This window comes from Anabrus simplex, chromosome 6 (assembly GCF_040414725.1).
Source record: "Anabrus simplex isolate iqAnaSimp1 chromosome 6, ASM4041472v1, whole genome shotgun sequence".
NCBI lineage: Eukaryota > Metazoa > Arthropoda > Insecta > Orthoptera > Tettigoniidae > Anabrus > Anabrus simplex.
In genome coordinates this window covers 255,525,917-255,550,551 of record NC_090270.1, presented here as the reverse complement: position 1 = coordinate 255,550,551, position 24,635 = coordinate 255,525,917, and the positions used below count along the sequence as shown (strand labels likewise).

At 40.8% G+C, this 24,635-nt stretch overlaps 1 protein-coding gene across 4 annotated transcripts in view; it reads right to left on the bottom strand.

The window, feature by feature from the left end:
• Window positions 1-24,635, bottom strand: part of LOC136876412 (5'-AMP-activated protein kinase subunit gamma-1) — a 1,375,241-nt gene that overhangs the window by 148,179 nt on the left and 1,202,427 nt on the right. For all 4 annotated transcript variants that reach the window (XM_067150367.2, XM_067150365.2, XM_067150366.2 and 1 more), the window contains one exon: window positions 8,882-8,930. In XM_067150367.2, coding sequence (XP_067006468.1) covers window positions 8,882-8,930 — 49 coding nt within the window. The remainder of the gene's footprint in view (window positions 1-8,881; window positions 8,931-24,635) is intronic.

The following is a 24,635-nucleotide window of genomic DNA, read 5'->3' as shown; positions in this document are numbered from 1 at the left end:
TCGAGTTTAATTGTCAAATGTCAACTAAGTTATAATACTAAGATTCATTAAACTAATAAATAGTATAACCTAATAGCCTACCTACTTACTAGCTACTTCAGAATTATGTTTTGACTACCTTTTTAACACTGCAAATAAATCCATCTGTTATTTAAACCTCCCTGTAAGAAGAGGACAGAGAATGCAAGTGGGCATTATTTTCAAATAAGCTGAGCTCGAGAGTCCATTGTAGCATACGATTCTTTCAGTGTACCATGGCTTACTGTATGTCTCGCTGCAGCGGAAGCTCGGCTCTCCGCCAGTGTCCAGTGTGCCGATAAGGAGCCGTGTGTATCTTGTGTCTCACTGAGCTGTGCGCGTTCACGATTCTTTCGGTGTGCCATGGTTCACTGTATGTCTCGCTGCAGCGGAAGCTCGGCTCTCCGCCAGTGTCCAGTGTGCCGATAAGGAGCCGTGTGTATCTTGTGTCTCACTGAGCTGTGCGCGTTCACGATTCTTTTGGTGTCCATGGCTCACTGTATGTCTCGCTGCAGCGGAAGCTCGGCTCTCCGCCAGTGTCCAGTGTGCCGATAAGGAGCCGTGTGTATCTTGTGTCTCACCGAGCCGTGCTCGTTCACAATTCTTTCGATGTGCCATGATTCACTGTCTCGCTGCAGCGGAAGCTCGGCTCCCCGTCAACGTCCAGTGAGTGCGCCACTCAGCACTGTTCGCTGAGAGTAAGCTGAATCGTGTGCCGTGAGTTCGCCGTTCCTGTGAATCGATTCACTCGGACACTTGAATGAATCGATACACTGCTTCGAATCATGCATTCAGTAGCCAACACTACTCTATGTCACTGTATTCCGGAGATGGAGAAGAGCTGGTCCCCACCATCGGCTGTCCTGAGAATGTTTCTCCGTGCTCCTGCACTAAACGACTGCTGGGACAGTTCCTGGTATAGACCACGGCCGCCAACCCTCTCACCTCCTGCATACATCTCCTTCTCCGATACAAATCTTCTGGCCTGCGAGACGGCGTCCCCGTCTAGGAGGCCTACCTCCCTCTTCAGGGAAGGTATGAAAAGTAGTAGTAGTAGTAGTAGTAGTAGTAGTGTCACAACGAGATAACGAAACAGCTGTCAGATAGCTAAAATACTACCATTTAAATCCTTGTGGTGTGCGCACTACCTACAGCAGATTCTCTTGGGATTCGGAAGCTGCCCAGTCCCAGAGTTCTCAACAACACATACTCTCAAGTAGGTACACAGCTATAAGTTAAACACTCTTGCTTCCAATCGTAATGCAGAGATTTATCTTTAACGAGACTATCATTAAATCAAGTGGAATTTTACACTGAATTAAAGGAATTATTGCCGGGACCGGGACATTTTACCGTTACAGCGGGTATTATCGTTGTATGGAGATTTTACTGTAACTGAGAGTATAGACGTCGTAGGCTCCAGGCATTTCAAGAGATAGCCTGTTTGGGCAGCATACATCGTCTAAAACGGCATAACGTTACTTGTCCAAGTTGAGTCTGGATGAAAATACCGGGGTAGAGAATAGGTTCCTATGTTCGACTTCTTGGAGTCTACAGGCCTGTGGTTCAGAAGGTCATGAGTTGGATTATCAGACGAACGGCATGCGACCCCAAAAGTGGGCCAAGTTCACATCAAGCTCCGAAAAATAAGCATAATTTGCTCCTATCCTCATTTTAATTGTCCTGCTCCCCTTTATCACAGCCATAATTACAGAATTACAGGTCAGAACTTTTCGAACAATCTGTACAGTGTGTTCAAAAAATACACGACTTTTTTTTTTTTTTTTTGCAAGTTGCTTCACGTCGCACCGACACAGATAGGTCTTTTGGCGACGATGGGACAGGAAAGGGCTAGGAATGGGAAGAAAGCGGCCACGGCCTTAATTAAGGTACAGCCTGGTGTGAAAATGAGACACCACGGAAAACCATCTTCAGGGCTGCCGACAGTGGGGTTCGAACACACTATCTCCCGAATACTGGATACTGGCCGCACTTAAGCGACTTCAGCTATCGAGCTCGGTACGACATAATCTAAGAGGTGGATTCCTCACATATAAGAGGAAAAAGGTGTAAGCGATAACGAGCACAAGCAGGAGGTGGGCATTTTGAACACCTCTTGTCGTACATGCAAGCTAGCCCTCAACACCTGTGGTTCCGGCTCACGACAGAGTCTAACATCTCGGAAAGTACACATTTCCGGGCCCTAGTTTATTTACACTTTTTTCCTTCTCTAAATGTGGGGAATTCAACACTGAAATTATGTAAGGTAATTTGAAACATTCTGTAGGCTATATCCATAAGGAAATATCAATAAAGAAGGGCCTCCCGAAAATTACTGACTCATATGATACAGGTGTGAGGAAAGCAACGGGTAACTACCTCACTCCTCATTTCCCTAGTACACTTCTTCAGTGATTCCTAGGCCGTCTATGACAGCTGATAATGGAGCTGTTGAGGATCCAGACGGCCTTCAGGCTGACGACTGAACAAACATAAATACATACATACATACATACATACATACATACATACATACATGGTGGAGGTAGCGGTTTATTATTTCATTTTTTATTTTTTACTTTTTTCCGAAGGGAGTGGGGCTAAATAGAAGGACCTATATTATTTCCCTCTGGAGGGCATCACGATGGGGTGAAGTTGCACTAATTATCGTAGATTGTTCTTCAGTAAAAGGTGAAGAAAGATGAGAGCCTCTTGTGGCACGAGACGCACCATACACCAGCTTTCCCGGGCTCAGCAAGTTCGCTATTGATCTGCACGTCCGCTGCTACGGTCCGTCTGGAAACATTCGCCCTTGTGTTCTCGCCTAATTAACTGTCACAGTCAAAGCGGTCCGACACACATTATTATTATTATTAGGATAAGCATACAGATTCAGTTCTAAAGGGATAAGTTTCTTACAAAAATGTCATTAAATTATTAAAATTTTCCTTTAGAAAAACAAATGACCATGAAACTATATTTCAGTAAAATGTGCGACGCGATGTTACCTAGCAACCGTGCAAGCTGTGATGTGAAGTATTGATGGATGACCATGTCAAGGTACTGTTGCTAGGTATCATTGCCTCACACATTTTGTTACGTGACAGTATTTTGTTACACAAATTTTCACACAACCCTGAGCTGTAAGACATATTTATATCAAAATCTACTTCAGGAATTAAAATTCTCCACTCTTGGAAAACGTAGGGGTCGGTTAATCGGCAAGCATATCTATATAATAGTAATTTACAATATGTTAAAATACCGAGCTCGATAGCTGCAGTCGCTTAATTGCAGCCAGTATCCAGTATTCGGGAGATAGTGGGTTCGAGCCCCACTGTCGGCAGCCCTGAAGATGGTTTTCCGTGGTTTCCCATTTTCACACCAGGCAAATGCTGGGGCTGTACCTAATTAAGGCCACGGCTGTTTCCTTCCCACTCCTAGCTCCTTCCTGTCCCATCGTCGCCATAAGACTTGTCTGTGTCGGTGCGACGTAAAACCACTAGCAAAAAAAAATATATATATATATATTAAAATAGAGTTTTACCTCTGAGGGCGAAATAACTTCATATCCCGAAAGGATCAAGCTGAATGTGATCCCAGCAAAACTTGATTTTCTTATGCATTTTACTTATTTATTTTACGTATCTATTTTAATTTTCAATATAAATGAAGTATAATTAACATTGCCGTGAGTTCCGTAACAATTAATAAAACAATTTCATGTCTGTAACAATCACAATTTGTTTCAGAAAAAATGGAAAATATAGACATAGGTGAAGGGACGAAAGTTCCAACGGACGTATTTTATGACGCAGAAGATGCAGTATCTAAATTATTAACAGAAAAGTTAAAATTTATCTATGAAAAAATAACTGAATGCAGTACGCAAACGGAAAATGTTATTCCTTTAGGGATTAAAGAATTCTTTTCATCACCATTATCCAAGATGTTATTTTATTCATGTCTACTAAGCATCACAATAATGTAATTATACAGAAATGTAAAAAGGATTGTCTCTTTGCAGTACGAAAAGTCTAGACAAAAGTTTTTACCTTAGAAATCTGCACAACTTTAAAGTACATTGCTTCAATGTTTTGTTTTTAAACTTTACGAAAATTAATAATAATGCTACTGTTTATTTCTATTTGTACTAATTCTGGAATAGGAGACTGACTTGTGCTGGAATTATCTGACCCATCTATGTTGAGATGCTGATAGATTTCCTCATGCCAGGGTTGAGTGGCTCAGACGGTTAAGGCACTGGCCTTCTGACCTCAACTAGACAGGTTCGATCCTGGCTCAGTCCGGTGGTATTTGAAAGTTCTCAAATACGTCAGTCTCGTGTCGGCAGGTTCACTGGCACGCAAAAAACTCATGCGGTACAAAATTCCGGCACCACGGCGTCTCCGAAAACCGAAAAAGTAGTTAGTAGGTAGTTTGTTTATTAGTAGTTTATTAAATTTCTTCATAACAGTGTTACCTTGGAAACCAATAAAACATACAAACGCCGTCTTCTGGAAACGTGATCCACATGTGCTACACAGTTCGCACCTGCGATCCCACAGGTGTGAGAAGAGTGGTAGAAAAGGAAGAAAATAAGATCGTCATATTCCATAACCACACAATGTAACTTCTCTGTATAATCTACGTCCGGTTTAGTTGCCTTAGAACGAGCGCATGCGTGCCTGCGCAGAAAAAAATCAGGTCCGATATTATGTAACAGCTGTTAAAAGCGAGTCAATATCATCTACAAACCTCTTTCCGCGAAATGAATCTTTACCAAAGAAATTGTAGTCAGAGAATGCCAAGTCAGCGCACCCTTTGGCTTTTTAAATGACATGCGTTTGAAGTGTGTTGTGTAACAACAAAACATTGTGCTGATAGCTGTCTCTGTGGATCAGTGGTAGAGTGTCAGCTTCCGGATCCCAAGATAGCGGGTTCAATCCCGACAAAGGTCGGATTTGTGAAGTGCAGGTAAAAGACCGTTCGATACTCCATATCGTACGGTGTCTGCATGTAAAAGATCTCTGGCGACACATTTAGTGTTCACCCGACAAAATTCATCAAACTCTGCCAAAGACGCCCAAAAGAGATTCGGTTTACTCTGACATCTGATAGGCCTGGCGTGAAACGGGACGTCGAAACTGACGAGTAGACAGCTAGAAGGCGTCAAACGAAAGTGTCTGCACGCGATAGCTGATGATGATGATGATGATGATGATGATGCTTGTTGTTTTAAGGGGCCTAACATCTAGGTCATCGACCCCTGATGGTACGAAATGAGACGAAATGCAATGACAAAATAAAAATCCAAAATCCTCCACTGACCAGAATTCGAAGCGTGAGAACGATAAATGAACGGATGGATATGAAGTTAAAACAATCAGTGGAGCCGACCCGCAATGCCTCAGTCTCAGAAACTGACGGAGAACAATAGTAATACTGACCAAGGGACTGCTTCTAGAGCTCAGTACTGAATCGATGATGCTTGCAAGCTAAAGGGGTCCAAAATATAGGTTATCGGCCTCTCATAATGGTAGGCTACTTATCGCTTGAAAATAGAACCATGGTATTTGACATAGTGCGGTACTAATCAAAAGTATCGTAGACTCGCGGCATTCCACACATTATGGTACTACTCACAGGTAATGAAATTCGCACAGGTAATACAGACCTATGTGGTTTCACACATAGCGGCGCCATTTACAGGTAACGCAAACCTATGGTTTTCATCACGTGTGTACTAACCACAGGGACTCGTACTATCCCGTGGTGTTCCTTATATAGTGGGTACTAATCATAGGCAAGCCAGAACCCTGGTGTCGCTCATATAGTGCTACTAATCACAGGTACCGTAAAAGCCTGACCGCACGGTGCTCCTAATTGCTACTAATCACAAACCTATTTGGTATCTAACGTAGTAATATGCGCAAGTAATAGCGACCCATGGTGTTCCCTGCGTGGTGGTACTAATCACAAGTAGTTTTATGGTTCTAATCCAATCATCCCTTGGTCGCCCCTTTTAGTCGCCTCTTACGACAGGCAAGGGATACCATGGGTGTATTCTTCGTCTGCGTCCCCCACCCATAGGGGGTTGTGTGTTTGGTCCGCGAGAGGCATTTTATTTCCTTCAAGTCCGCCGGCAAGCCGGCGCGATAGCTGAGGTCATACGATTATTATTATTATTATTATTATTATTATTATTATTATTATTATTATTATTATTATTATTATCTTGCTGATGTGATGTTGTTGTAGACGAACATAAGACGCCTTAATTATCATGGCCACCAGGTGTAATAATAATAATAATAATAATAATAATAATAATAATAATAATAATAATAATAATAATAATAATAATCATGATCTTCACCATCATCATCATCATCATCGTGCAAAACCCCAACTGGATTCTCAACATGGATTCAGAAGATGACGATCATGCGCATAACAAATTGTTAACCTGAAAAATTCTATGAAATCAGATACAGGAGACCGACAAGGAGATGATCTATCCCCCATTACTCTTCACTTCGCCCTTTAAAATGTCGTACGAGAACGGAGGAAGGCAAGTGAATCAACTCAGGACCATAGCTCAAATTTGTAGAACTGTAGACTACCTAGCCTTTTCTGGCGACATGATACTAATCACTAAAGACATTTCAGACGAAATAAAAGGATCTAAAAATTACAAAAAAAAAAGCGTCCAAACTCGGACAACAAATTTTTATCCAAAAATAAACATCGCGACAGTCATAAAAACAGCATCAGCTTTACTGTCCGAGCCAATCAGTTCAGCTGGGAATTAAGTGACTGTGACCTTAATTATGGTACAACTGTAGCACTTGCAGAAAATGAAGATGGGAAACCACGGAAAACATCAGGTCTGCCGATAGTAGTGTTCGAACCCGTAATATTCTGAAAGCATGCTCAGAGCTACATGTTCGCACCGCTCAGCCAATTCGCTCGGTTACATGTAATTCTCTCAGCTCAGCGATGTGGTAAGTCCAATATTTACATACTGGAATACTGTAATTCCGTTTATAAGATAGTGTTTTGTAATGGACTGCTATGATGCTATGGACAGGAACAGGAAGTGTTGCCAAGAGTAACCGTTTTGTCACTGTCAGTGCTAGAAATAACTTTAGAGAATGGGTCAACATCCTGTCTTCTGATAGAATGAACTAGCCTGTATCATGGATTTCTGGAAGTGTATTTTAACATAACCTTATCCTGGGTTTAGACTATTTCACAATGGTCCGTATCGAAGAAACGTTTTACTCAGTTCATGCTCAATGAAGAGCTGTTTTAATTTGCAGCTTAATAATATATGTATTCCGGATTTGCTAAATCTGTTAAGTTGTTACTGATGGCGGAAAATCCACTGAAAAATACGTCAATAGGCACAGAGTGAAAAAAAAACTGCAATGTTCGATCATGTCATATTAAGCGTGTGTGCGGGGACAGAGGAAGCCTGTAATTTTACATGCCTGCTGGTATCGTGATCTATGTTGAATATGAATACAAAAACGTGACTTTTCAGCTCGAAAAGCCCGCATGCTTTGACCGGCATTCGAACACCAGAGCTAATGCAACTCTTTTTTTTTTTTTTTTTGCTAGTTGCTTTACGTCGCACCGACACAGACAGGTCTTATGTCGATGATGGGACAGGGAAGGGCCAGGAGTGGGAAGGAAGCGGCCGTGGCCTTAATTAAGGTACAGCCCCAGCATTTGCCTGGTGTGAAAATGGGAAACCACGGAAAACCTTTTTCAGGGCTGCCAACAGTGGGGTTCGAACCCACTATCTTCCGAATACTGGATACTGGCCGCACTTAAGCGACTGCAGCTATCGAGCTCGGTTAATAACGCAACTCTATTATTAGGGGGCTGAACATACAGTATTTGGTTACCATATCGATGGTAGTCCACATTTAGGGATCCACTAATTTCTGATTTCTAACGTGACAACTTTTTGGTCACCCCAGAAGTGGCAGCCGACCTTTAGGGATCGAGGATCTCCTGACTCCACACGGATGGCAGCGCACATTTCGCATACTTTCACTTTCAGTCTTCAAATGTGTGACATCCAATATTCAAAGGCTGATTTATATCCATAGGAGTGTACGGTTAATGCTTTCACGATACCGTTGAAATCACAATAAATATCAAAGGGTCTACTTTTTCTTTTTTTACAAGTTCACAGGACACAGATAGGTATTATGGCAACGATGGGACAGGAAAGGCCTAGGTCTAGTACAGCCTCCAGCATTTGCCTGGTGTGAAAATGGGAAACTACGGAAAACCATCTTCAGGGCTGCCGAGAGTGGGGTTCGAACCCACTATCTCCCGAATACTGAATACTGGCCACATTTAAGCGACTGCAGTTATCGAGCTCTGTATAAGGATCTACTTTATCAGTTCTGCTGTGCGACATTATTGTAATTCGTCTCGAAAGAGTTTCTTGTCTTACTACAACTATGACAGTTTATCTACGGTTCAATTTTTTATTCTTAAAGTATGTATGTTCGGATATGAACGTTGTCGGAAATTACGAAGTATTACGGTAATGGTAAGTGGACAAGTCAATCCTAACTTCAACACAACAAAGATACAAACTTTAAGATCCAAAAGACCTTTGCAGCCTTGTCCACTTAAAATCACGCTGCTGCGGTTATGTAGGTAACATACAGTAAGCGAAAACATTTCCGCTGCGAAAATATCCTCTTATCCATTTGGTGGCTCGTTTAACATAACAATATGAAATCGCGTATGTTCTCTACAGTACAGCGAATAGTTCGCGATCTTCTCTGGCCAGAAAGATCTGCACTACACAACCCAGGAAGTCAATATTACTTACCGAGATCGGAGATGTTAACCTTCTCCAGGAACGGGTCGGCCACAGGAAGCTGAAACAACAAAACAGAGCTATTGTTAGACGAGTCGTTAAGCCTAGAAAAAGCTGATACATTGAAGAACTTATTGTTTTTTACATTTTTTTTACAATTTGTTTTACGTCGCACCGACGCAGACAGGTCTTATGGCAACGATGGAATACGAAAGGCTTGGGAGTGGGAAGGAAACGGCCGTGGCCTTAACTAAGGTACATCCCCAGCATTTGCCTGGTGTGAAATTGGGAAACCACGTAAAACCATCTTCAGGGCTGCCTACAGTGGGGTTAGAACCCATTATCTCCCGGATGCAATCTCACAGCTGCGCGTCCCTAACCGCACGGCCAACTCGCCCGGTAAGAACTTATTGAATGACTTCCAAAGTAACGCATTAAAAGCAAAATATTACTACTGTACACAAAATATTACTACTGTACACAAAATATTACTACTGTACATGTATTTTACAAACAAGCTTGTAGTGTTTTGTGGCTTTTGATATCGTGATCTTAACCAGTTCTGAGAGGCAATCCGAACCACAGGACCATGTCCGGTAGAAATGTGTTTAATAGCTTAGCAAGTCTGTGAAGTTCAGGTTAATTGTCAATTTTACCCATTTTTATTTCAGTGATTTGTCTCGTTCCTTTAGAGTCTGTCAGCAGATGTGCCACCTCTGTATGTTTATTGCATAAAATGCATTGTTTTTCGTTTTTTCTTGTATACTCCCGTCAACCACCAACTTATCCCTTTTTGTCAATATCTGAGTCCTTATTGCCATATTTCCACTTATTTTACAACATTCTACTCGTGCTCTCTTGCTATTATATTCTGTCCTTATTGTTTATCTTTCTATGTCTTTCAGTCTTTGGACTGACTACCTTGTTACACAATCTCCTGTCATCCCTTGATAAATGTCTTTCCCAGCGGTACTCCATTCCTTTAACCCCATCCACTCAGTAGCCCTCACTTTTATGTTTCATTTGGGGCTGATATGCTCTGCGTACAATTTCTCCTCCTGTCCCAGAGTTTAGTTCCAACCAATACTTAACTATTCGTTTCACAATGTTGTCCGTATATGTTTACCTTCGCACATCATTCTCACTCCACTATTGCAGTACAGTTTGGCAATCTCATAATTATTTTGGCAAATTGATGATGATGATGATGATGATGATGATGATGATGATGATGATACTTGTTGTTTAAAGAGGCCTAACATCCAGGTCATCAGCCCCTCATAATGGTAGTGATTGCTAGGAAAGTAGAACCGTGGTATTTGTCATGTTGCGGCACTAATCAAAAGTAGGGTAGACTCGCGGTATTCCACACATTATGGTACTACTCACAGGTAATATAATGCGCACATGTAACACAGACCTATCGTGTTTCTCACATAGCGGCGCCATCTACAGGCAACGCAGACCTATGGTGTTCCTCACATAGGTGTACTAACCACAGGGACTCTTACTATCCCGTTGTGTCTCTCATATAGTGTTACTAATCATAGGTACTGTAAAACCCAGCCCGAAACACACACTGTCGCCACTAATCACAAACCTATCGTGTACCTAACTTAGTGGTACTACGCGCAAGTAAATGCGGCCCATGGTGGCGTGATGGTACTAATTACAAGTAGTCTCATGGTTCTAATTCGATCATCCCTTGGTCGCCCCTTTTAGTCGCCTCTTACGACAGGCAGGGGATACCGTGGGTGTATTCTTTGTCTGCGTCCCCCACCCACAGAAGGTCCACTCAGTTCTACGATGCCGTCTTCTGCGTCTCAGAGGAGAATTCTCCGAACAGAAATAGGTTATTCATGTTGTTGACAGTGGAAGACAAAAGCGAATACTGAAGGATCGCATCGGACGTGCTCGCAACCAATGTGCGCGTTCATACGTACGACAGTCGTACGTAACCGTACGAAACAAATACGGATCTATTGTGCGATCAGGCTGATACGAGAAATGCACGGTAGGAAAATTCACTCCACCAGGGTAACCAACTTCCTGTGATGAAGAAAAAGAGGAGAAGAACATCCACTACTGAGCGAGTTGGCCGTGCGGGTAGGGTCGCGCAGCTTTGAGCTTGTATTCGAGTGATACTGGGTTTGATTCCCCACTGTCGGCAGCCCTAAAAATGGTTTTCCGTGGTTTCCCATTTTCATACCAGGCATATGCTGGGGCTGTATCTTAATTAAGGGCACGATCGCTTCCTTCCTACTCCTAGGCCTTTCCTATCCTATCGTAACCATAAGAACTATTTGTGCCTGTGCGACGTAAAGCGAATCGTAAGAAAAAAGTACACTATTGGAATATAATACTCCCATCCCCTAGTTCCAGAGTATTCATTTAGTGAAATACAATATTGTTTTTCATATATGCATTTGATTTTCCTTATTGCAATTAGTTTATGTATTGCTACATTAAACATTATAATTAAACCTAATAAGCGTTTACTTTCCAACTTAACACTTTTAATTTCTCCTAGATGTTAAACAATGTTATATGTTTCAGAACTGACATGTATCCTACCTTTCATTGGTCGAATTAGCTCTCATTTCCTTTCATTTTCGTTCGCCACGTATTTTTTAATATACAAACAAAACATTTGCTGTCCTTCCCAATGCGATCCACTCTTTGTTTAATAATTTTACAATTGCATGACGTACTTTCTCTCTTTCTATGTTTGGTTTTATTTTTCTTCTTATAGATACCCATTAACCAACACACCATACCTCTTTCTTTCCTTCTTTCTTTCTTTCTTTCTTTCTTTCTTTCTTTCTTTCTCTTTCTTGACAACTTTTTCCTTACTTCACCGAATTCCAATAAGGTTCTTTTGGTTTTACGTTCTGAAATGATCATCTGCTTCTCAACAACTTTTCCCCCACTCGAATAGTTACTTTCTTAATCAATTTATTTTCTTCGTCCCGTATCTCTTCATCCCAGCAGTCTCCCATTCATATTCTATCTAGCATCCTTTCCACCTTGCTGCCCGACTCGTTGGCTGAACGGTCAGCGTACTGGCCTTCGGTTCAGAGGGTCCCGGGTTCGATTCCCGGCCGGGTGGGGGATTTTAACCTTAATTGGTTAATTCCAATGGCACGGGGGCTGGGTGTATGTGTTGTCTTCATCATCATTTCATCCTCATCACGACGCGCAGGTCGCCTACGGGAGTCAACTAGAAAGACCTGCACCTGGCGAGCCGAACCCGTTCTGGGATAGCCCGGCACTAAAACCCATACGACATTTCATTTCCACCTTGCTTATGCAGTAATCACCGTGCAGATCTTTCATCTGATGTTGGTATTCTAATAATTAAATATTTCCCTCCCGTTTCCCCTCCTTAATCTTAACAAATATTTTATTACCTTTTTAGCTATATCTGCTTGTATACCTTATATCTTCATACAAAATTCTAACTCCACAATTAGTTGTACATCCAGGTAACCCCATTATTTTTTAGAACTTAATATCTAATACATATACTTCTTCAACGCCCTACAATGCTCATCTACGCTATTATGTTGATGCTTTCACTACACAGAGTTAAATCTAAGATATTCTTTCAGGTTTATGCCTTGTGAAAAAAGCCGTGCAGGCAAACTTTAGATCTGGCGCAGACTTTTTATAGCTTCCTCGGAAGTGAATTACGCCAGGCACATTCGAGGAACGATACAAGGGTTTCGTGAAGTTAAGTTTGCCCGCGGCTTGTCTCGTTTCAAATCTAAATCTACTGAACCAGTTTCCAGCCGAATGCGAAGAATCGCGTCGGATTGTAATGTCCTTTCTATAAAACATCAGGATTTGTAAATATGGTGATTCATCACATTAGTCACAAAGTCTGCTATGTTCTCTTCCACAAGAGAGTTTAACGAAGTATTTTCTATGTCGAGTTGTAAAAATTCCGCAACTTTATAAATAGTTCCTCGGCCTCCAAACAACATCCCCTGCGCGGTTTCCACATAGATACCTTTTCTATAAATCGTCTTCAGTCATGTGATTTCGCAGTTCATATGCTATACTGTATGAGATTTGAAACAGTTATCAAGTAGTGGAAGTTGGATGTCTAACCGTCCAGACCATGCTGAATAATAATAATAATAATAATAATAATAATAATAATAATAATAATAATAATAATAATAAAAGAATAAGCAAAACAGAAAAGAGAACCCTAAGGAGAATTATGAGACCTATTTGGGAGATGGCATATACAAATTGAGACCAGAACAAGATTTATACAAAGCACAGAAAAAATAGGTCATGCTTTCAGAAAAAGAAGATTAAGAATTTTTGGACACCTGTGCAGAATGGACGAAGATAGATTAACAAAACACATTTTAAACACTATGTAATTTTTTTTAAACAGAATTTTTCAAAGATTTGAAACTACTCAACATTAAAAAGAATAAATTGCAAACAAAAAATAATTTAGGAAACCAATATTTTATGGTAAATTTCCCGAAAAAGCATGAAGATATCAGGCAGTAAATGGACGGAAGACAGAAAGCAACAACACCGAGAAAGGATGAAAAAATTTTGGGAAGACAAGCAGGAGAAAATTGTTTCATATGGTCCTAAAATGGTCTAATCGAATTAATAATAATAATAATAATAATAATAATAATAATAATAATAATAATAATAATACATTGTTTAGACTACTGAATACATAAAAGGTACATGTAAATTAATTTCTCCGGTACACGGAAAACAGAGAATCATAGATATGCTTTTGGACTTGGAAGACGAGAGAAAGTACAGATTATTTGGCTGTTCCCCTCTTAGTAACCTCTTACGGCATGCAGGAGGTACATATAATGAGTGGATCCTTTCACTCCATCCACAGGGGAGATCCGATAAATCGAAAGAAAGAATTTTCTCTTCTCTCCGCAGTGTTCAGAATGTTAATTAATGTTTCCCCGTTAAAATTATTCACCATTACTTTGTTTGCAGCCTATCTTTACAGGTCTAATACGTCCAATATCTTCCAGTGGCGTGCGGTGAACATATTCATTACCCCAGCTGAAAGAAAGTTTAATACAAACAATCGTAGCCCCACTACAAAGTCAATAAGGCTGCGTTTTTCGTGGAAAGGTCTACCTGAGAAAGATCTTCCAAGAATATTTTCAACCACACGCTCGCACATACCTCCAAATTGATATTCACGGCAGTGACGACAACATCATAATCTACATCAGATTTTAAAAATGTACTTACAGTTTCATCCGACTATGCTTCGTGATAGTAAAGTCATTGTTTTCACAAAAATACCCTGGGACTTTTGTTTTTTACTTAAAAAAACCTAATCTAAACTAATCAGCAAAATTTAACTGGTATATTACCGTCACTGAAGTTTTATAGTTTCACTCGCGTATGAATTTATGTGCATCAACAACAAACAAATATTTGTCACGACGTATAACACACGTTATATTTATGAAGAATGCCACAGAACTCACGAAACCTTGACCTATAATCCAAGAGGAACACTATAAAAATTCACTATATACCACGATCACAGACAACCAAATACAAAATTCTTTTACTTCGCGCTTAACTCTGTGTTCATGCTGGGCAACCTAAATACTTTTCTGTGGCTATCGGAACACATACTCTCCACGTGCCATCAATGAATTGCTCGAAGAAACCGTATACATGCCGGAACCCAAGACAAATATATAATTCTACATTACAATTGATTTCATATACTGGCTCTATTTTTATGGGCAAGACGATGTGCAAGTAGCTATACAGTTAAGATGTTGATATTTTTCTTGCAGTCTCTAGTGTGTGGCGCTGAAGACTTCGAGTGTCAAGTATTAAACTAAAATTACCTAAGCTAGCTGGCCTGTCACCGTAAATTGCTGCCGGGGGAGGGAATACAGCTCCGCCCAGCTCCCAGGACAAGGAAGCTTTAAGTGCATGTGTCAACCAAGCGACCTTAAATTTCGCTGGGATAGCTCTCTTTGCACCGGCAAGGAAACCCTGCTCGCTGGAGAACACGGTTACTAGAGTGGTAACCGTGCTGGAGAAGCTGAACTACAGTAGTGCGAGCGGATTGTCGAGACAGCTGTACTTAGCTTGGCTTAGATGTTCGCAATTTTTTAAATATTATAAAAACGCGTTTTAAGGAATAATTAGAAAACGTCAATACACAGTTCTTTACCGCAGCAGCGCTGGGGTAGATGGGGTTCAGTGCACGCCACCGACATCTTCCAAAAACATGCCTTTCCGTCCACCAAAATGACGTCGTTCTTCCATCCATATGACGTACAGTGGCTACCTGATTAAGTTGTCGGTTTTTTATCATCTACGCAAAACTGTTGACACTAAATTCTAAATTCATTACGCTAATTCCACATAGATCCCCAGCACCAAAACATATCCATGTTATTAAATGAAGTTGCTTGATTCTAATGAAGTTGCCTCGAGAGACAGCAAACCCTTACATCCGTTTCTGGGCACACAATAAGACTTGAATCATTGCAAACTTTTAAATATAAACCAAAACCATCAGGAGTTGTAAATATGGTGATTCATTATAGTCACAGAGTCTGCTATGTTATCTTCCACAAGAGAGTTTAACGAAGTCTTTTCTATATCGAGTTGTTGTGAAAATTCTGTAACTTTATAAATAGTTCATCGGGCTCCAAACAACCAGCCCTGCGCGGTTTCCAACCGAAATACTCATCACGCAAATATGGGATGTAATCCTCGTAGGTATACTTCTTCCTTCGTCAGGTAATAATAAGATAAATATATAGACAGATGTGCATTATACACTGTTATGCCTTTCTTTGATTCAAGAACTGGAAAAAATCCAAAGAAAAGCAGCTCGATTTGTTCTGGGTGATTTCCGACAAAAGGGTAGCGTTACACAAATGTTGCGAAGTTTGGGCTGGGAAAACTTGGGAGAAAGGAGACGAGCTGCTCGACTAAGTGGTATGTTCCGAGCTGTCAGCGGAGAGATGGCGTGGAATGACATTACTAGACGAATAAGTTTGAGTGGTGTCTTTAAAAGTAAGAACGATCACAATATGAAGATAAAGTTGGAATTCAAGAGGACAAATTGGGGCAAATATTCATTTATAGGAAGGGTAGTTAGGGAATGGAATAACTTACCAAGGGAGATGTTCAATAAATTTCCAATTTCTTTGAAATCGTTTTAAAAAGGCTAGGAAAACAACAGATAGGGAATCTGACACCCGGGAGACTGCCCTAAATGCAGATCAGTATTGACTGATTGATTATTCAGTCTGCAAGCCTCCATGAATTTGCTAAACGCCGCCACAATCCTCTATTTGTAATTAATTAGTTCTGTGGTATCGTTTAGTTGTATAACTTGCCTCTTATCTTTATACCATTAGAAACTGAGTGTAACCAACGTCGTCTTGGTCTACCTCTACTTCTCTTATCCTCCATAGCAGAGTGCATTATTCTCCTAGGTAACCTATCCTCCTCCATTCGCCTCACATGACCCCACCACCAAAGCCGACTCATGCGTACAGCTCCATCAATCGAGTTCATACCTAACTTAGCTTTCATGTCCTCATTCCGAGTAACCTCCTGCCATTGTTCCCACAGGTTTATACCAACGATCATTCTGGCTACCTTATTCATGTCTGTTAATTATAACTTATAAATAAAATATCCCGAGTCCACCCAGTTTTCACTCCCGTACAGCGTTGCTCTGAAAACAGACCGGTGTAAAGATAGTTTCGTCCTGGAGCTGACTTCTTTCTTACTGCACCGTGATTCAATCTCACTATATTACTATCCTGGGAGAATACACATTCTAATACTTGAAATTATCTACCTGTTCCAGCTTTGTAATATGTTATTAAATCGACTGTCCAGCATTATCTACCGTATGTATAATGCGCCGTAACTAAGACATCTCCCCCATATCTGGCGGGTCACCAGCCAAATAATCGATATATTTACGTAAGTGGTGTAATAATTTATTTCAAGAAAATATAGAATACGTTGTTTACAAAAGCATACTAGCAAATTACCAGGTGAAAGAAGGAACGGAAACAGAAACATTGGAAGTTAAAATCTGGAGGGAAATATGAAGAGTAAGTTTACAAGTGATTATTTTCATTTTTTAATGTTTAACAGCTAGTTAAAGTTCTTAACTAGAGTGGACAACAACATGAACAATCGAGCTGGCCTGCTGCTAGTGGAGGAAACTCCTCATACGAGTTAGTATCGCTGTCATGGGTGCGCAGTGCATTTTGTACGACCTTGCGGATCTCATCAGCGATGCTCCTCGTTCGCTGGATGTCGACATACCTCAGGACTGACGCAGCTCACCGCTGTTTATGGCGTTTGATCAGTTTGGAAACATGAATACAACAAGTCAAGGATCGTATTATCTGTTCATTACAAAGTGAGTTTTTCTCTTTATACAGAGTGTTCCCAAAAACGCGAGCAGTCTTCGCGGCGTTGATAGTACACCCCAAAACGATATAAAATGTCCTATGGTCGATTTGTTTACGAGTTACAGACATTCCATAGCTGGCACATCCTACTTTAAGCAGCTGCAGCCATGTTTGTGTACATATTTAATGAAGCTCCAGGGGCTCTTAGCTGTGGAGCCTGGGTTGGTGTCCACGAGGCCCTTGGCTGAGTCTTGAGTCCGATAGCTGAACGTGTTCTCCAGTCACGAACTTGAATATGTGTACGTCGAAAAATCCTTTCGGAAATAAACCTTTTTCAGACCTTAGACTCGGCGTCACAACCAGAGCGACGGCACGGGTTGCATTGGCCAAGAGCCACCTCTGAGTAGCGCCGATGGTTATGGTAGCAAGGATGGGATTAAGAAGGCCTTGCGGTTGTGAGCTTGCATCCGGGAGATAGTGGGTTCGAATCCCACTGTCGGCAGCCCTGAGGATGTTTTTCCGTGGTTTCCCATTTTCACACCAGGCAAATGCTGCGGCTATACCTTAATTACGGCCACGGCCGCTTCCTTCCAACTCCTAGGCCTTTCCTATCCCAACGTCGCCATAAGACCTATCTGTGTCGGTGCGACGTAAAGCCACTAGCAAAAAAAAAAAAAAGCCTCAACGACTTGCAAAAAAAATTCGGAGAAACCAGAGAGAGAGAACCAAATTCCAACGTGATCTCCGGGCGTACATTCTCGCACTTCCACTGTAGGAGGCCACGAAACTGGGCACTGACGTTTGCTATGAGTAAGAGAAATGCGACAGTTTTTCCGCGAGAAACGTCAGGCACAGTGTGAACGGGTGAACAAGGACTGCAGTATAATATGGCAAGTGGTGGAAACAATCCGCCTTCTGCACCACACATTCCAACCTGACCAAGCGGCTTTAATAATACATTGTGGGTCCGAGCCTGCCAGATGGCAACCTTCCAACCACTGTGAGGGGCGCGACAGTCACGTGATCAGCTGCAGCCAATGGCGGCAACAGCTGAGTGGGACAGTCCCTTCGGTATACTAATTAATAAGCGAGCCTGCCCGGCGCACCTCCAAGAAGTGCCCACGGCGAACTGATCTAACAACTGGCTGAACAGAAAATAAAACTTAAGTCAACATCTTCAATTCGATAAGTCCACAGTAAGTTGATACCAGCGACTGATAACACGCATGCCACTGTAAGACAATTAGAACACTTCCAGTCCTAACTGAGATAAGAGTGCATCCATTTGGACCCCATGGATAAGGTGTGGATAGAATGGAGCGTAACATGAGTTCCAATATAATAATAATAATAATAATAATAATAATAATAATAATAATAATAATAATAATAATAATAATAATAATAATAATAATTGGAAAACAAACAGAAAAAAATAAAGAAGTGAGACAAGACTACAGTTTCCTTCCTTCTCCTTTTCAGTGTGTATATATAGAACAGGCGGCAAAGGAAATCAAAGAGGAACTTGGAAAGGGAATCGCAAAGGAGAAGAAATCAAAACTCTGAGATTTGCCCAGGATATCGTTATTTTAATGAATCTGCAGAAGATCACGAGAAGCTGCTGAATGGTACAAACACAGTCTTGGAGTACACGATGAAAGTAAATAAACGGAAACAAAAGTAACAGATTGCAGACGAACGAAGTCAGGCGATGCAGAAAATATCAGATTAGGAAATGCTTAAAGTAAATGAACATTGTTAGTAGGATAGTCGAGTAACTAACGATGACAGAAGTAAGGAAGACATAAAATGCAAACTAGAACAAGCAAGGAAGGTCTTTCTTAAGAAAAGAAATGTGTTCACTTCGAACATGAATACAGGAATTAGAAAAAAATAGTTTGAAGACTTGGAGCTTCGCATTGCATGAAAGTGAAACATGAGCAATAACAAATTTAGAAAGAAGGAGAATAGAAGCTTTTGAAATGTAGTGTTACAGAAGAATGCTGAAAGTGAGATGGGCAGAGGTGCCAACCTTTGAAGTGGGTTTTCAGTAATATCCCCCGCAACTCCTCAGAAAATTTTCGAGTCATATCCAAAGTATCCTTCTACCTTCTCGATAATGACACAACCTTTGCCCTTTCCAGAGCAATCTATTCTAAAACATTTCATATTACACCATACAAATTGCACATTAACATACTTTGTAGCTTGTTTCGCACCCAACAGCTGCTTTTCAAAGTAGATTTTCTTGAATCAGCCATCCCCCTCTGATGGCATTTTCGCCTTCTGAACCACAAGCGATTCCAGTGCAATGTGCTTAATGTAGGCTTGAATTCCCCCTTGATTTTTCCTAGCAACAGTGAAAACTCTTTCTGTGGTCCTGTAAAGTACACTTTATACTGCAAATACAACATTACTTAAGGTTTTATAAGCAGAGAAGAGCAGAGTGAAGCTCCTTCAATGACAATGAATTTCACAACGCTCACGGGTAGCAAAGGGCAGTGGCGATCGAAGTATCGTTGCCAACTCACAAGCGTTGAAACGAGGAGGTTTGAGCAGTAATGCTCGAAAGGATTCATTTTTTCCTCCTTTCCTTTTTTCTCCCGTTGAAAATTATTTGTTCGTGATATTGTCGCTTTTTCTTAATATTTTTAACTTTGACCGTAATACCAATATAAATGGTCCGTTATTGGACATTATAAATTTTCCAGGTAACCCATTCCTGGTTGCCAGCGTTTCGCCCTCGTGTGCTACGTTGGGCTCATCAGTCGGTACCTTAGCTGGAAAATTTATAATGTCCAATAACGGACCATTTATATTGGTATTATAAATTTACTCATTCGGGACAAATATTTCAGATTCCCTATGGGAATCAACATCTGTGTCATTTGACCGTAATGCCGTAATGGTGAGACGAAATGAGTAATAATTACGGATAATCCGTAATAGTTGGCACCACTGCATGATGGGTAGATCGAAACACGAATGAAGAGATTCTGAATAGAATTGGTAAGAGGAGAACAATTTGGCGAAATTTGACCAGAAGAAGAGACAGAAAGATAGGAGAAATCATAAAATATCCAGGACTTGTTCAGTTGGTTTTAGAGGGAAGTGTAGGTGGTAAGAACGGTAGGGGTAGACCATGAAATGGATCTGAAAGATTAGAGCAGATGTAGGACGTAGTAGCTGCGTAGAAATGATACGGTTAGCACGGGATAGGGTGGCGTGGAGAGCTACAAAACCAGTCTATAGACTGATTACCAAAATAATAAATAATATCATCATCCATGCCTCTGTTAGCAGCTGTGCAGTCGCTCTGATTTGACGCCATTTACGCTACCCGCATGTCAACTTGCACGTTCCGTTTTCCTCTGCCAGATGGCAGAGTACCTGAAACTCTGGCTAATTAATTTTGTTGGGTAAACACTAAATGTGTCACCGGAGATCATTCGCATGCCAACGTCGTACTACATGGAGATCCAAGTGAACATTTTAATCCGACCGACCACCTCTGCCAGGTTTGGAACCCACGAAATTAGGAGGCCGACACGCTGCCACTGAACCACAAACGGAGCTTGTTAATAATAATAATAATAATAATAATAATAATAATAATAATAATAATAATAATAATAATAATAATAATAAATCTCTTCACATGGTTATGAGGATATTTAGGGGCTGTAGTAAAGATGCATAGCAGGTGACATATTAGTCTCTGGTAAGACCTCAATTAGAGTATGGTTCCTTTTTATGGGAGCCTTACTAGGATTACTTGTTTTGAGAACTGGAAAATATCCAAAGAAAAGCAGCTCGATTGGTTCTGGGTGATTTCCGACAAAAGAGTAGCGTTACGAAAATATTGCGAAATTTGGGCTGGGAAGACTGGAGAAAAAGAAGATAAGCTGCTCAACTAAGCGGTATGTTCCGAGCTGTCAGTGAGGAGTTGGCGTGGAATGACATTAATAGACGATTAAGTTTGAGTGGTGTTTGTTTACAGATAAATTTGGAACTGAAGAAAAGTTGGGGCAAATATTCGTTTATAGGGAGAGGAGTTAGGGATTGGAATATTTTACCGTTTACCAAAGGAGATGTTCAATAAATTTGAAAACTTCTCTGAAATTATTTAAGACTAGATAAACAACACGTAGGGAATTTGTCACCTCGGCGACTGCCCTCAATACAGATCAATGCTGACTGAATAATAATAATAATAATAATAATAATAATAATAATAATAATAATAATAATAATAATAATAATAATAATAATAATAATAATACCAAGCAGGGTTTAGAAAAGGAAGATCGTGCGCAGGACAAATTATAAATATTTATAGAGATATATTTATTGAACGAATCAACGACTTCCCGCGATTACAGGTTGCCACAATGGACAAAGTAAAACATATCAGGATACAGAACGTTTTATCGTATAAAATATAGTGGTGGTACGGATTTTTAAATGATGCTGGTCCGAACAGGTGAGATTTCAGGATGTGTACAGATCCTCGTATGGTGGTTGTAACTATTCTTTCAATGCTGTTCATAGGCAGGTCGAACTTCTTCCAGAATTCTATGAACAAGGCAGATATTGTGCCACGAGCACCAACCATTAGGCCGATAATAATCTCTATTTCATTCAGCTGGTATTTATTTTTGTAGAACGGAATGGTGGGCGCGTAAATGTTCTGCTTTTCAAGATGAACTTGAGTAGACTGGCCGACATGGTGCTCGAATCGGATGGTCAGATCGATAATGAAGCCTTTCTTGTCGTTAACTTTAAAGGCAATTATGTCAATTCGTCTTGTACTCCCTGTTGTAGACAAACCGTGGACTTCTTCATGTACGCGGAAGTTTTTGCTATGGAGTTCTTCTGCAATCAGTGACCTTATCTTGTGGTGATGTGAGTTCCTCAGTACTTCACCGTAGGGGCAAGAACTCAGAACGTGGACCAGTGTTTCTTCCTCTTTGACGCACCTGCGACAGAGGTTTCCGTCCTGAGTTCTGCCCGGGATAGTTCGTACTGCAGAAACATTTGATGTCATCTTGGTTGCCTCTCGCCATTCGCTACAAGAAAGTCCCTGGTGATGCCTAATCCAATTGGCCGGAGTGTACTCTTTATACAACTCTACACCAATCCCCTTCTGAGGCAAAGAGCACCAAGTTGCCATTTCACGACTTCTTAGTTCTTGGCGGATTTTTCTTGGATCTGGAACGTCACTGCCTTTATTGGAGAATCGGTTAATATCTGTAATGTTGAGGGCCTGTAGACAACACTGCCTTAGAAGTAAAAGTCTGGTAAATAACCTTCGTAGATTTCAAGAAAGCACATGACTCCGTTGACAGAGATACGCACTTCAATGTGCTGGAAGAATTCGATACAGATAAGAACACCTTAAGAATTAAGCAGACATTAGAAAACACAAAATCCAAAGTAAAGTTTCTCAGGGAAATCTCAAAACCTTTTCAAAATCAAAACTGGGGTTAGACAAGGAGATAGTCTTTCTCCAATACGTTTAACAGTGTTCTACAGAAAGTGATCAGAGATGTAAAATCAATCTCCAAGAAAACGATTTTCAGGAAATCAGAATTGGATGATTTAGCTTTTCTATCAGAAAACACAGACACTGTAACGGAACAAATCAACGTTTTGAAAGAGACAGCAGAGCTACAAATTTCTTCTGACATTACGGAATTTATGACAAACATTAAAGATGCCTCAAAATATCTTAAGATGAAATACGGAAAAAATTAGAAGAGTGTACAAATTTAAGTATAGCAGAGAAATAATTTAGCCTAATGATCTTGATAAAACGCAAACAAAACAAGATCAGAAAAAATGGAACAAACTTATCAATAATTTAACTAAAATAAAAGCGAACCTTCACCAAAGCAATATCGTCATAACAATTGAGTGCCTGTATGCAACTCAATATTTCGTTCATAACAAAGAGACCGAGCTCGATAGCTGCAGTCGCTTAAGTGCGGCCAGTATCCAGTAATCGGGAGATAGTGGGTTCGGGCCCCACTCTCGGCAGTCCTGAAGACGGTTTTCCGTGGTTTCCCATTTTCACACCAGGCAAATGCCGGGGCTGTACCTTAATTAACGCCACGGCCGCTTCCTTCCACTTCCTAGACCTTTCCTATCCCATCGTCGCCATAAGACATAGGTGTGTCGGTGCGACGTAAAGCCTAACAAAACAAAACAAAAAAAACAAAGAGAAACTGATGAATTAGACTAGGAAAAAAGGAATGCACTAAGAACAATGCTTGGCCCAAAAAAAGCGAAAATGAATGGAGAAAAAGGAACAATAAATAAATTCATTTGAAAAATGTCCGGCTCCATGGCTAAATCGTTAGCGTGTGGGCCTTTGATCCAGAGGGTCCCGGGTTCGTGTTCCGGCCGGGTCAGAGATTTAACCTTAAGCTTGCGGGCCTTTGATCCAGAGGGTCCCGGGTTCGTGTCCCGGCCGGGTTAGAGATTTAACCTTAAATGGTTAATTCCGTTAGCGTGCGGGCCTTTGATCCAGAGGGCTCCGGGTACGTGTCCCGGCCGGGTCAGAGATTTAACATTAAGCGTGCAGGCCTTTGATCCAGAGGGTCCCGGGTTCGTGTCCCAGCCGGGTCAGAGATTTAACCTTAAATGGTTAATTCCCTTGGCTCGGGGACTGGGAGTTTGTGCTGTCCCCAACATCTCTGAAACTAACATACACACACATACACACACACTATCCTCCACCACAATAACACGCACTTACCTACACATGGCATATGCTGCCTACCCTTATCGGAGGGTCTGCCTTACACGGGCTGTACTCGGCTAGAAATAGCCACACGAAATTATTATTTAAAGAATGAAAAGCTTTCAGACAGTGTAGAAAACAAAGGATTATATTTTATGGCAATTGGTCCGGATAAATCCAGAGAGGCTAACGAAGATAATATTACATTTTGATCACTTCGATAAAAATACAAAACATAAATCCAATGGATCATCGAAGATAAACAGGATATGGCTAAGCTGGGTGTCAGAAGAAAATATATTTTTTCAGAAAAAGAATTAAGGAGCTTGGGGGGTTCGAGAAGCAGCGCGGGCGGAGGAAGGAAGGATGGCACATAGTGACATAATGAAGACATACTGGAAAAACAGGAAGGCAAGGAGAGGAAGAAAATCAAGAAATTACTTCACGTGATCCACACCTGGCCTTATAAATAATAATAATAATAATAATAATAATAATAATAATAATAATAATAATAATAATAATAATAATAATAAGAATAGGAAGAAGAAGAAGAAGAAGAAGAAGAAGAAGAAGAAGAAAAACGTATATA